Source organism: Halictus rubicundus, unplaced genomic scaffold (genome assembly GCF_050948215.1).
Source record: "Halictus rubicundus isolate RS-2024b unplaced genomic scaffold, iyHalRubi1_principal scaffold0161, whole genome shotgun sequence".
Classification (NCBI taxonomy): Eukaryota; Metazoa; Arthropoda; class Insecta; order Hymenoptera; family Halictidae; genus Halictus; species Halictus rubicundus.
The window spans coordinates 238,910-253,759 of record NW_027488702.1 but is presented as its reverse complement, the minus strand read 5'-3'; the positions used below and the strand labels follow the sequence as shown (position 1 = coordinate 253,759).

Here is a 14,850-nt window from a genome sequence, read left to right as displayed (position 1 = left end):
TTACAAAATGTACAATATATATACAACGTGGCAAGGTTGTCTCACGTTCCGACCTGCAGGTAGTCAGGAAATCTAACGCGTCTACCTGAGCGCGTGTGGACAGGTACCTGCGCGGGGGTCGGCTCGGTCGTCGGTTGCGAGTCTTTGTATCGTACGGTCTCGTCACCGTTTACCGTGTACGCGGGTTTAAGGCGGTCAATGGTTACCGTTGTGTCTTTTCCGCGCACTCGAATCTTGAAATTCTTCCCGTTACGCGAAATAACTGGGAAAGGTCCTTCGTACGCGTTTTGCAATGGGGTCCGCGTTGCGTCGGTACGAAGGTACACGTGGGAGGCGGTCGCTAGGTCTTTGTAGACAAACACTTTGTTGCCACCATGACGCGATCCCGGCACCGGGCGAACGTCGCGGAAGTGTTCGCGTAACTGCCTCACCATCCTCGCGGGGTCTTCGTTGCTCGCCGTGTTGGTAAAAAATTCGGCAGGTAGCCGAACGCTCTCGCCATAGACGAGCTCTGCCGTTGATGCCAGCAGGTCGTCCCGATACGCTGCCCTAATACCTAAAAGTACTACGGGCAACGCATCGGTCCAACGTTGCGTGCCGTGGCACTTTATGGCAGCTTTGAGCTGTCTATGGAAGCGCTCGACCATGCCGTTTGCCGCCGGATGATAGGCTGCAGTTCGAATATGCTTCGCGCCTAATAAATTGCTCAGGTGTTTGAACAACTGCGATTCGAACTGCCTACCCTGGTCCGTTGTGATCCGGATGGGGGTACCGAATCTAGCCACCCATCCGGCGACAAACTCTTTCGCTACCGTTTCTGCCTCGATATTGGCGATCGGAAAGGCTTCGGGCCAACGCGTGAAGCGATCGACGCATGTGAGGCAGTATCTTTTGCCGTCTGATATCGGTAGCGGGCCCACCAAATCGAGATGGATGTGCTCGAATCTGGCGGACGGCGCTTTGAATTCCGATATCGGGCTGAAGACATGTCTACTCGTTTTAGCGCGCTGACATTCGGTACAACTGCGAGCCCAAGCGCGACAGTCGCGTTCTATCGACGGCCAAACAAATCTCTGTTTGCAGAGTTTCGCGGTGGCCTTGATACCTGGATGGGCGCAGTTATGGACAGCTGAGAACGCGTGACGGCGAAACGGTGCTGTTACGAATGGGCGCGCGACATTCGTTGACACGTCGCAATAGACTTCGACGTCGCTGTCGATTAATTTGACGCGCTTGAGCGTTAATGAGGTGTCGGACGCGGTTAAGAACTTGTCGACTTCTTTGTCGTTTTCTTGCGAACGAGCTAATTCCGCGTAGTCTATAGTCGACGCGATGGATTCGATTCGCGATAGTGCGTCCGCCACCTCGTTATCTTTGCCGCTGATGTGCCGAATGTCAGTGGTGAACTGGCCTACGTAATCCAGATACCGAAACTGTCGAGGGGAACATTTGTCGGATCTCTGGTTGAACGCGAAAGTCAGAGGTTTATGATCGGTGTATATCGTGAACGAACGACCTTCGACCATATGTCGGAATTTCTTAACCGCTGTATATATCGCTAGAAGTTCGCGATCGTATGCGCTGTAGTTACGCTGTGCGGGCGACATGGATTTCGTGTGGAAGGCTAGTGGCCTCCACGAATTTCCTTGTCGCTGTTGCAGCGTTGCTCCGATCGCGAAATCCGACGCATCCACCATAATCGCGAGTTGCGAACGACTCGATGGATGCGTTAGTAGCGTAGCGTTGGCAAGTGCATCTTTGGATGCTTGAAACGCTGTTTCCGCTTCACCTGACCATTGGATCGGGGCGTTGCCTTTCGCCGTCCGACCGCTGAGCAGGTGGTGAAGCGGTGTTTGTACCGCCGCGGCGTTAGGTATGAACCGTCTATAAAAGTTTAACATACCGAGGAACCTACGGAGCTGTTTCGCGGTCTCTGGTTTCGGAAATTCGTTTATGGCCTTTACTTTTTCAGGTAGAGGCCTCGTGCCGTTGCCGTTCACAATATACCCGAGAAACTTGACTTCGGTAGCGGCGAATACGCATTTGCTCGGGTTTACGATGACACCGTACTCGTTAAGCCGCTCGAGGAGTTGACGCAGATGTTCCATATGCTCGTCTTCATCGACTGACGCTACTAGAATATCGTCTAGATACGCATAGCAAAAATCGAAACCGCGTAAGACGGTGTCGATGAAGCGTTGAAACGTCTGCGCCGCGTTGCGCAAACCGAACGGCATGACGGTGTACTCGTACAACCCGAACGGCGTCGTTACCGCGGTCTTCGGAATATCGCGAGGGTTTACCGGTATCTGGTGGTACGCGCGGACCAGGTCTAACGTAGTAAACACTGTCTTCCCTGCTAATGTTCGCGCGAAGTCCTCGATATGTGGTATGGGATACCGGTCGGGGATCGTGCGAGCGTTTAAGGTCCTGTAATCGCCGCAGGGCCGCCATCCGTTGTCCTTCTTCTGCACCATGTGTAGGGCAGAAGCCCACTGGCTTTTAGAAGGACGGATGTGACCCCGAGATAACAGTTCCTCGAACTCTGCGCGAGCGACCTTGTACATATCGGTGGACAATCGGCGGGTCTTACAATACGCGGGGGTGCCGGGAGTCGTTACAATATGATGTACAACATCGTGTTTGACTTGCCTAGGAGTCGCTGTGGGTCGGGTCACGTCGGGAAACTGGGCTAGCAGCTGGTGGTAGCGTGAGTTTCCCGCGATGGTCCGGATGGAGTCCGTGAAACCCACGACGGTGCGTCCCGTTGTCGTCCGTGATGTCGTCTGGTCGATCAGGCGTCGTCGCCTGAGGTCCACCAGTAGGCCGTAGCGCGTGAGGAAGTCGGCGCCAATGATGGGTTTTCCCACGTCGGCGATGATGAACCTCCACTGGAAGGCCCTCCGTAGTCCCAGGTTGAGGTCCATCACGCGGATGCCGTAGGTGCCGATCGTCGATCCGTTTGCCGCAACCATCTCGTATGACGTCTTGCTGACTCGGCCTTTGACGAGTGTGCGTGGATACACACAAAGGTCCGAGCCAGTGTCGACGAGGTATTCGGTCTTCGTCACTTTGTCCGTGACGAAGAGGCGGCAGGTGGATGTTCCGTCACTGGCTGCCGCGGTCAGTGTCGGAGGGACTCGTTTCCCGCATACGAACACGGCTGGCGGCATTTGGTGGACTCCTTCCCAAACCTCTGGTGATACCAGCAGACGTTCTCCGTCTTACGCGATGACCTGGACGAAGACCGACTCCGTCTGGGCGTCCTGCTTCCCTTGTGACTGCAAGGTCGGGATGTTTCGGCGATTCGAAGCTCCAGTTTCTCCAATCGGTCGATCAGGAGCTCTGCCAGGCGGTCGGACTGCGTTGGGGCCGACGTGCTGGCTACCTGGGCTGGCTGCACCTCCGCGTGGATCTGGTCGGCTATCTCGGCTAGCTTGCTTAATGGCAGGTCTGACTGAGCCGAGACGATGGCTCTGGTCACGTTGGGTAGTCTACCTGACCACAGGGTCCGCAGGAACTCGTCGCTGACTGTGGTACCTGCGAGGTTCCGCATATGGCGTAAGAATTGCGACGGGGTTCGGTCGCCTATTTCCTCCTGCTCCAGCAGCTGCCGGATCCTTTTTCCTTGGGTCGCCGACAGCCTCTTCAGAAGTTCGGACCTTAGTGTCCCATACTTGTTGGCCTCCGGTGGGTTTATAAAAATGTCCTGCACTTCCACCGCGTATTTGGGCTCGAGCTGAGACAGTATGTGATAAAATTTTGTCGTGTCAGCTGTAATCCCGTTTAGGGCGAACTGTGCCTCGATTTGGCGGAACCACAGTTCGGGTTGCTCAGGCCAGAAAGGTGGGATCCTGATGGCGACCTTGCTGACTTCTGGCGTCGTTGTCTCCATTTCAATATCACTGCACTACACGCACTTCGAGAGAAAAGAAAAAAAAAATGCGCGTGATGCGACTCAGTCACCCTGATCACGTCGGGGTCACCAATGAAGGAACAGGGTTATATAAGGCGGGTGCCTTAGAATGAGTGTTCAAATCAGGTGTACGTGACTGAGTCGTTTATTTACAATAAAGAGTGATGTCGCGAGAGCGTCCGGGGTGGTTCGACTAAAACCGGCGATTCGCTTCGACTCGCGGTTGAACTGTTATTGCAACTTAGCAACGACCGGACTAGACTCTAAGTCACTCGGCGGATACGCGGCTGTGTCTCGACTTCGTGACTTCCCATTTCGCGTCGGTAGTCTCTGCCTTATATCTTCAAAAATGCTTGTCGGCTGATTGGTGGAAGTCCTTGCGGGGAACTTCCACCAATCCGTGCATTTTGCATAACACGCCCACGTTCCACGCCTCTCGTGCGTGAGAAGGGTGAGCGTGTCGTTCTGCTAAAAATCTAATTTTGGTGATGCAGCGGGGTGTCTTCCGGGCCCCGTGCTAAGTGCGGTACGTGACTGCTGGCTTACGTCAATGGGCCCAGCTTTCCCGGGTGATAGAAACCAGGCACGCGTCGCTGGGACACTCTAGGCTGGAGACCCTTAGACTACCCAAAATTTATGGCGTCCACTTGCGCTATTGAGTTCGTCGCTAGGAACTACAAGGACACATCTGTCCGCTAAGTGGCCAAAAACGTTAAAGACGTTTTCTCACAAATAGCGTCTTATGCTGTGCAAACCATAAATCTTTCTTGGTGCTGGTGCGCTGAAGATTTCTCTTCCGGCGCCCCGCTAGCCGCTACACTATCAACTATCCTATCCTATCCTCTATCCTATCCTATCCTATCCTATCCTATCCTCTATCCTATCCTATCCTCTATCCTATCCTATCCTCTATCCAATCCTATCCTCTATCCTATCCTATCCTCTATCCTATCCCATCATCATTCCTATCCTTTCGTCTATACTATACCCTATCCTATCCTATCCTCTTACTTATCCTATCCTCTATCCTATCCTATCCTCTATCCTATCCGATCCTCTATCCTATCCTATCCTCTATCCTAGGCAATCCCATATCCTATCCTCTATCCTATCCTATCCTCTATCGTATCCTTTTTTCTATAATATCGTATGTTCTATCGTATTCTATCCTCTATCCTATCCTTTCCTCTATCCTATCCTTTCCTCTATCCTATCCTCTATCCAATCCTATCCACTACCCTATCCTGTCCTCTATCCTATCTTATCACCTATCCTATCCTATCCTCTATTATATCCTATCCTCTATCCTATCCTATTCTCTATCCTATCCTATCCTCTATCGTATGCTCTATCCTATCCTACCAACTATCCTATCCTATCCTCTATCCTATCCTATCCTATCCTCTATCCTATCCTATACTCTATCCTATCCTATCCTCTATCGTTTCCTATCCTCTTTCCTATCCTATCCTCTATCCTATCCTATCCTCTATCCTATCCCATCATCAATCCTATCCTTTCGTCTATCCTATCCTCTATCCTATCCTATCCTCTATCCTATCCTATCCTCCATCCTATCCGATCCTCTATCCTATCCTATCCTCTATCCTAGGCAATCCCTTATCCTATCCTCTATCCTATCCTATCCTCTATCGTATCCTTTTTTCTATAATATCGTATGTTCCATCGTATCCTATCCTCTATCCTATCCTCTATCCTATCCTATCCTCTTACTTATCCTATCCTCTATCCTATCCGATCCTCTATCCAATCCTATCCTCTATCCTATCCTGTCCCCAATCCTATCTTATCACCTATCCTATCCTATCCTCTATCTTATCCTATCCTCTATCCTAATCTATCCTCTATCCTATCCTATCCTCTAACCAATCTTATCCTCTGTCCTATCCTATCCTCTATCCTATCCTATCCTCTATCCTATCCAATCCCCTATCCTATCCTCTATCCTATTCTATCCTCTACCCTATAATACCATGTATCCTATCCTATTCTCTATCCTATCCTATCCTCTATCGTATGCTCTATCCTATCCTATCAACTATCCTATCCTATCCTCTATCCTATCCTATCTTCTATCCAATCCTATCCTCTATCCGATCCTATTCTCTATCCTATCCTATCCTCTATCGTATGCTCTATCCTATCCTATCAACTATCCTATCCTATCCTCTATCCTATACTACGAACTATCCTATCCTATCCTCTATCCTATCCTATCCTCTTACCTATCCTATCCTGTATCCTATCCTATCCTCTTACTTATCCTATCCTCTATCCTATCCTATCCTCTATACTATCCTATCCTCTATCCTATCTTATCCTCTATCCTATCCTATCCTCTATCCAATCTTATTCTCTGTCCTATCCTATCCTCTATCCTATCCTATCATCTATGCTATCCTATCCTCTATCCTATCCTATGCTCTTACTAATTCTATCCTCTATTCTATCCTAACCTCTATCCTATCCTATCCTCTATCCTATCATATCCTCTATCCTATCCTATCCTCTATCCTATCCTATCCTCTCTCCTATCCGATCCCCTATCCTATCCTATCCTCTATCCTATCCTATCCTCTATCCAATCCTATCCTCTATCCTATCCTATCCTCTATCCTATCCCATCATCAATCCTATCCTTTCGTCTATACTATCCTCTATCCTATCCTATCCCCTTACTTATCCTATCCTCTATCCTATCCTACCCTTATCCTATCCGATCCTGTATCCTATCCTATCCTCTATCCTAGGCAATCCCATATCCTATCCTCTATCGTATCCTTTTTCTATAATATCGTATGTTCTATCGTATCCTTTCCTCTATCCTATCCTCTATCCAATCCTATCCACTATCCTATCCTATCCTCTATCCAATCCTATCCTCTATCCGATCCTATTCTCTATCCTATCCTATCCTCTATCGTATGCTCTATCCTATCCTATCAACTATCCTATCCTATCCTCTATCCTATACTACCAACTATCCTATCCTATCCTCTATCCTATCCTCTATCCTATCCTCTATCCTATCCTCTATCCTATCCTCTATCCTATCCTCTATCCTATCGTATCCTCTATCCTATCCTATCCTTTATAATATCCTCTATCCTATCCTATCCTCTATCCTATCCTATCCTCTATCCTATCCTATCCTCTATCCTATCCTATCCTCTATCCTATCCGATCCTCTATCCTATCCTATCCTATCCTCTATCCTATCCTCTATCCTACCCTATCCTCTATCCTATCCAATTCTCTATCCTCTATCCAATCCTATCCTCAATTCTATCCTATAGTCTATCCAATCCTATCCTCAATTCCATCCTATCCTCTATCCTATCCTATCCTATCGTCAATCCTAACCTATTCTCTATCCTATCCTATCCTCTATCCTATCCTATCCTCTTACTTATCCTATCCTCTATCCTATCCTATCCTCTATCCTATCCTATCCTCTTACTTATCCTATCCTCTATCCTATCCTTTCCTCTATCCTATCCTCTATCCTATCCTATCCTCTTACTTATCCTATCCTCTATTCTATCCAATCCCCTATCCTATCCTCTATCCTATTCTATCCTCTACCCTATAATACCATGTATCCTATCCTATTCTCTATCCTATCCTATCCTCTATCGTATGCTCTATCCTATCCTATCAACTATCCTATCCTATCCTCTATCCTATCCTATCAACTATCCTATCCTATCCTCTATCCTATCCTATCCTCTATCCTATCCTATCCTCTATCCTATCCTATCCTCTATCCTATCCTATCCTCTATCCTATCCTATCCTATCCTCTATCCAATCCTATCCTCTATCCTATCCTATCCTCTATCCTATCCCATCATCAATCCTATCCTTTCGTCTATACTATCCTCTATCCTATCCTATCCTCTTACTTATCCTATCCTCTATCCTATCCTATCCTCTATCCTATCCGATCCTCTATCCTATCCTATCCTCTATCCTATCCTATTCTCTAACATATCCTATCCTCTATCCTATCCCATCCTCAATCCTATCCTTTCCTCTATCCTATCCTCTATCCTATCCTATCCTCTTACTTATCCTATCCTCTATCCTATCCAATCCCCTATCCTATCCTCTATCCTATTCTATCCTCTACCCTATAATACCATGTATCCTATCCTATTCTCTATCCTATCCTATCCTCTATCGTATGCTCTATCCTATCCTATCAACTATCCTATCCTATCCTCTATCCTATCCTATCAACTATCCTATCCTATCCTCCATCCTATCCTATCCTATCCTATCCTATCCTCTATCCTATCCTATCCTCTATCCTATCCTATCCTCTATAAAATCCTATCCTCTATCCTATCCCATCATCAATCCTATCCTTTCGTCTATACAATCCTCTATCCTATCCTATCCTCTTACTTATCCTATCCTCTATCCTATCCTATCCTCTATCGTATCCTATCCTCTATCCTATCCTTTCCTCTATCCTATCCTCTATCCAATCCTATCCACTACCCTATCCTGTCCTCTATCCTATCTTATCACCTATCCTATCCTATCCTCTATTATATCCTATCCTCTATCCTATCCTATTCTCTATCCTATCCTATCCTCTATCCTATCCTATCCTCTATCGAATCCTATCCTCTATCCTATCCTATCCTCTATCCAATCCCATCATCAATCCTATCCTTTCGTCTATACTATCCTCTATCCTATCCTATCCTCTTACTTATCCTATCCTCTATCCTATCCTACCCTTATCCTATCCGATCCTCTATCCTATCCTATCCTCTATCCTAGGCAATCCCATATCCTATCCTCTATCGTATCCTTTTTTCTATAATATCGTATGTTCTATCGTATCCTATCCTCTATCCTATCCTTTCCTCTATCCTATTCTCTATCCTATCCTTTCCTCTATCCTATCCTCTATCCAATCCTATCCACTATCCTATCCTATCCTCTATCCAATCCTATCCTCTATCCGATCCTATTCTCTATCCTATCCTATCCTCTATCGTATCTTCTATCCTATCCTATCCTCTATCCTATCCTATCCTCTATCCTATCCTATCCTCTATCCTATCCTATCCTCTATCCAATCCTATCCTCTATCCTATCCTATTCTCTATCCCATCCTATCCTCTATCTTATCCTATCCTTTATCCTATTGTCTATCCTATCATATCCTCTATCCTATCCTCTATTATATCCTATTCTCTATCATATCCTATCCTCTATCCTATCCCATCCTCAATCCTATCCTTTCCTCTATCCTATCCTCTATCCTATCCTATCCTCTTACTTATCCTATCCTCTATCCTATCCAATCCCCTACCCTAACCTCTATCCTATTCTATCCTCTACCCTATAATACCATGTATCCTATCCTATTCTCTATCCTATCCTATCAACTATCCTATCCTATCCTATCCTATCCTCTATCCTATCCTATCCTCTATCCTATCCTATCCTCTATCCAATCCTATCCTCTATCCTATCCTATCCTCTATCCTATCCCATCATCAATCCTATCCTTTCGTCTATACTATCCTCTATCCTATCCTATCCTCTTACTTATCCTATCCTCTATCCTATCCTATCCTCTATCCTATCCGATTCTCTATCCTATCCTATCCTGTATCCTAGGCAATCCCATATCCTATCCTCTATCCTATCCTATCCTCTATCGTATCCTTTTTTCTATAATATCGTATGTTCTATCGTATCCTATCCTCTATCCTATCCTTTCCTCTATCCTATCCTCTATCCTATCCTCTATCCAATCCTATCCACTATCCTATCCTGTCCTCTATCCTATCTTATCACCTATCCTATCCTATCCTCTATTATATCCTATCCTCTATCCTATCCTATTCTCTATCCTATCCTATCCTCTATCGTATGCTCTATCCTATCCTATCAACTATCCTATCCTATCCTCTATCCTAGGCAATCCCATATCCTATCCTCTATCCTATCCTATCCTCTATGGTATCCTTTTTTCTATAATATCGTATGTTCTATCGTATCCTATCCTCTATCCTATCCTTTCCTCTATCCTATCCTCTATCCTATCCTTTCCTCTATCCTATCCTGTATCCAATAATATCCACTATCCTATCCTGTCCTCTATCCTATCTTATCACCTATCCTATCCTATCCTCTATTATATCCTATCCTCTATCCTATCCTATTCTCTATCCTATCCTATCCTCTATCGTATGCTCTATCCTATCCTATCAACTATCCTATCCTATCCTCTATCCTATCCAATCCCCTATCCTATCCTCTATCCTATTCTAACCTCTACCCTATAATACCATGTATCCTAACCTATTCTCTATCCTAACCTATCCTCTATCGTATGCTCTATCCTATCCTATCCTCTTACTTATCCTATCCACTATCCTATCCTATCCTCTATCCTATCCGATCCTCTATCCTATCCTATCCTCTATCCTATCCTATCCTCTATCCTAGGCAATCCCTTATCCTATCCTCTATCCTATCCTATCCTCTATCGTATCCTTTTTTCTATAATATCGTATGTTCTATCGTATCCTATCCTCTATCCTATCCTATTCTCTATCATATCCTATCCTCTATCCTCTCCCATCCTCAATCCTATCCTTTCCTCTATCCTATGCTATCCTCTTACATATCCTATCCTCTATCCTATCCTATCTTCTATCCTATCCTATCCTCTATCCAATCCTATCCTCTATCCTATCCTATCCTCTATCCTATCCCATCATCAATCCTATCCTTTCGTCTATCCTATCCTCTATCCTATCCTATCCTCTTATTTATCCTATCCTCTATCCTATCCTATCCTCTATCCTATCCTATCCTCTATCATATCTTATCCTCTATCCTATCCTATCCTCTATCCAATCTTATTCTCTGTCCTATCCTATCCTCTATCCTATCCTATCATCTATGCTATCCTATCCTCTATCCTATCCTATGCTCTTACTAATTCTATCCTCTATTCTATCTTAACATCTATCCTATCCTATCCTCTATCCTATCCTATCCTCTATCCTATCCTATCCTCTATCCTATCCTATCCTCTATCCTATCATATCCTCTATCCTATCCTATCCTCTATCGTATCCTATCCTCTCTCCTATCCGATCCCCTATCCTATCCTATCCTCTATCCTATCCTATCCTCTTTCCTATCCTATCCTCTATCCAATCTTATCCTCTGTCCTATCCTATCCTCTATCCCATACTATCGTCCATGCTATCCTATCCTCTATCCTATCCTATGCTCTTACTAACCCTATCCTCTAATATATCCTATCCTCTATCCTATCCTATCCTCTATCGTATCCTATCCTCTATCCTATCCTATCCTCTATCCTAGGCAATCCCTAATCCTATCCTCTATCCTATCCTATCCTCTATCCTATCCTATCCTCTATCGTATCCTATCGTCTATCCTATCCTTTCCTCTATCCTATCCTCTATGCTATCCTATCCTCTTACTTATCCTATCTTCTATCCTATCCTATCCTCTATCCTATCCTATCCTCTATCCTATCCTATCCTCTATCGTATCCTTTTTTCTATAATATCGTATATTCTATCGTATCCTATCCTCTATCCTATCCTTTCCTCTATCCTATCCTCTATCCTATCCTTTCCTCTATCCTATCCTCTATCCAATACTATCCACTATCCTATCCTGTCCTCTATCCTATCTCATCACCTATCCTATCATATCCTCTATTATATCCTATCCTCTATCCTATCCTATTCTCTATCCTATCCTATCTGTTGAGATCGTCACGGGTTGGTCGATGCTCAACTGGTCAATTTCGAATTTAAACGAAAGTTGACCTCGTCGAAATAATTAGATGCCGTTGTTCGGTAAAATGTAATTTATTAATAGAGAGCAACACAGAAATTAACAATTAACTAGACAGTGATTAAAAAAGCTCTTGAGAATATCGTGGTCGAAATATGGTTGTTCGCGTTTTCACGGTTGAGATGGTTCTGCCTGGTCAGTTTGTGCGCTGCCTCGAAGTCCACTCATTCCACCCCCGTTGACGGGGAAAACTTGCGGGGGATGCAAAAGTCTAGTGCCATTGGCTGATGGGACTTGGAGAGATATTTTTTGGGACCGCCTCTTGTCGTGGAGGTGAGACCCCCTCTCCAAGCCCCGGTGGGAAATTCGAATTAGTAGTTAACGGGACTTCGAGACTACGCGATAGCAGGCCCAATTGGCCCGCATCTGTTTCGGCTTGCATGTATTGTCGCGTTGGCCTTGCTGACTATACCGTCGTTCGAACGCGGGACTGGGGCCTCGGACACGTCGTAAACGTTATTAGAGGGCCCCAAGCTGTAAAAGGCCATATTCCTCTAAAACATCCGAGGATGCGACAATTTTCGAAGGGTACGCGGGTCGGCTCGCGTGGGCCCCAGATGCCGCCGAGTTATGGCAAGGGTCCGTCTTTGTTCGCACGGTTGCCGTAGGCCTGCGAGGGATTACCGTTGAGGGTCACGCCTCAACATATCGCCCCCCTTGAACGGACTGTTCAATTTTGATTAGAACTCGGACTTACTTATTTGTAACTAAAGTAAGCATCGGCTGGATGCACTTATCGATAAAGTAAAAGAACCGCTAAGCTAATACGATGAATATAATATGAGGTACTAAGTTTAAACTATGCTAGGATATAGGGGTGCTTGTATAATTACATGTCGACTGGTAACGGAGAAAGACGCTTTACTGATCGCTTGTATTCGCCGCGAGAGGTTTTTACAGTGACCACGCGAATGATACCGTCTTCGCCAGGATGAATTGCGGTAACTCGACCCAATGGCCATTTCATCGGTGGGGTGTTGTCCTCCTGCAGTATGACCATGGATCCGATCGGCAGATGGAATGTCCCGCCAGAATGCCATTTCCTACGAACGGTCAGCTCCTGTAAATATTCAGTCTTCCAACGCTTCCAGAAGTGTGCTTTAATCTTTTGGATATATTGCCACGACGAGAGTCGTCCGTCGGGCACCTGCGCGTAATCATGGTCAGGCATATTTATCAGGGACTCGCCAATTAAAAAATGACCTGGCGTTATCGCCGTCAGGTCGTTCGGATCGCTCGAGATAGGTGTTAGCGGACGCGAATTTAAGACCGCTTCAATCTGCGCTGTTAAGGTCAGGAGGCCTTCGAATGACAATAGTGCCTCCCCCATTACGCGCCCGAGGTGATGCTTTAGGGATTTTACCGCAGCTTCCCAGATGCCACCAAAATGTGGCGACCTCGGTGGTATGAAATGCCACGTTATTGACTGATTCGCGAGCGATTCAACGATTGCCTGATTATTTGTTTTGTCGCTCAAGAAGCTGTACAGTTCTCGTATTTCCTTATTAGCGCCGACGAAATTAGTCGCATTGTCGGAATAAATGTCGCTAGCCCTTCCTCGTCTCGAAAAGAATCGACGCAATGCCGCTAAAAACGCTTCTGTCGTTAAATCCGATACAATTTCTAAGTGTACGGCTCGAGTGACGAAGCATGTAAAGACGGCTAGGTAGACCTTGATTTTTCCGCGGTTTCGATGAATTTTCTCCTTAATAAGGAATGGTCCGCAAAAATCAATTCCGCATCGTAAAAACGGTCGTGAATATGTGACTCTACTTGCCGGTAAATTTCCCATCGGATAATTTATTGACACCGGCTTAGCCCGACGACAAATAATACAGTTATGTATTATTTTTCGTATTACTCCCTTTACTTGTGGAATCCAATAGTATTGGCGGATTGCATTTAATGTGGCTTGTACACCGGCGTGCAGATTTTTCAGATGTGCTTCGTGAATAATTAACCTAGTTACTAAATGAGATTTAGGTAATAGTATTGGATGTTTTTCTCGGAAGGGCAGAGCCGCGTTTTTCAAACGACCGCCCACTCGCAAGATGCCATCGTCGTCTAGAATCGGAGTTAACGATGACAAATTAGAAATTCGACTTGATGCCTTAATTTCGCGAAGTTCGGATTTGTATGCTTGTTGTTGAACAAGTGTCACGATTCGCAGTTCTGCATTATTTAATTCCCGTGTTGACAAAGGTCCAGATGATGGACTCTTTTTCAAACTGTTTTGGACGAATCGAAGCATGTACGCGACCACGCGTTTAAGCCGCTGAAACGAAGAGAACCTGATTAAAAAATCGGGTTCAGGTATTTGAGTTGTTAGTGTTGTGATTGGACGCAACTCTGGTACGTCGATTGGTTGAAGCGGAGAAATAGGCCATTGCTCTACTTCAAGAGCTAACCAGGATGGCCCGCGATGCCAGAGATCGCAATGAATGAAATCGACTGAGCGCATGCCGCGAGATATGAAATCTGCCGGATTTTCGGCGGAAGCAATGTGACGCCAGTCACTAATATCCGTTATTTCCTGAATCTCCGTTACGCGATGAGATATGAAGGTTTTTAATGTGTGAGGGGCTGATTTGATCCAGTGCAAAGCTACGGTGGAATCTGACCAGAAGAACACTTTGTTAATATTGACATGTCGTAACGCTTGTTTCGTGGAGGCGAATAAATGTGCGAGGAGTTGCGCGGCACATAATTCTAATCTCGGAAGGGTTACGGTTTTTAATGGAGCTACTCTTGATTTGGAAGCTATTAATTGCGTAATTATTAACCCATGTTTATTGCTGGACCGCAGGTACAGACAAGCGCCGTAGGCGCGCTCACTCGCGTCGCAAAACCCGTGGAGTTGAATCTCGGTGCAATCCGCTTGCATAACATGCCTACGTATTTGAAGATTTTGGAGTTCATGTAATTCTTCCCAAAAGGTAACCCACTCGGTATGAAGATCCGTTGGTAAAGATTCATCCCAATCAAGTTGTAGTTTCCACAAGGTTTGCATGATTAATTTTGCGCGCACAATAACCGGTCCCA

General features: G+C 45.7%; 1 protein-coding gene across 1 annotated transcript; it reads right to left on the bottom strand.

Annotated features, from left to right (window-relative positions):
* Nucleotides 1–12,637: 12,637 nt before the first annotated feature.
* Nucleotides 12,638–13,138, bottom strand: LOC143363877 (uncharacterized). Its single transcript, XM_076804404.1, has one exon. It carries the CDS (start codon nucleotides 13,136–13,138, stop codon nucleotides 12,638–12,640), a length of 501 nt encoding a protein of 166 aa, XP_076660519.1.
* Nucleotides 13,139–14,850: the final 1,712 nt, after the last annotated feature.

Coding starts and splice junctions, on each gene's coding strand:
- LOC143363877 (XM_076804404.1), bottom strand. CDS start 13,138: ATGGGGGAGGCACTATTGTCATTCGAAGGCCTCCTGACCTTAACAGCG.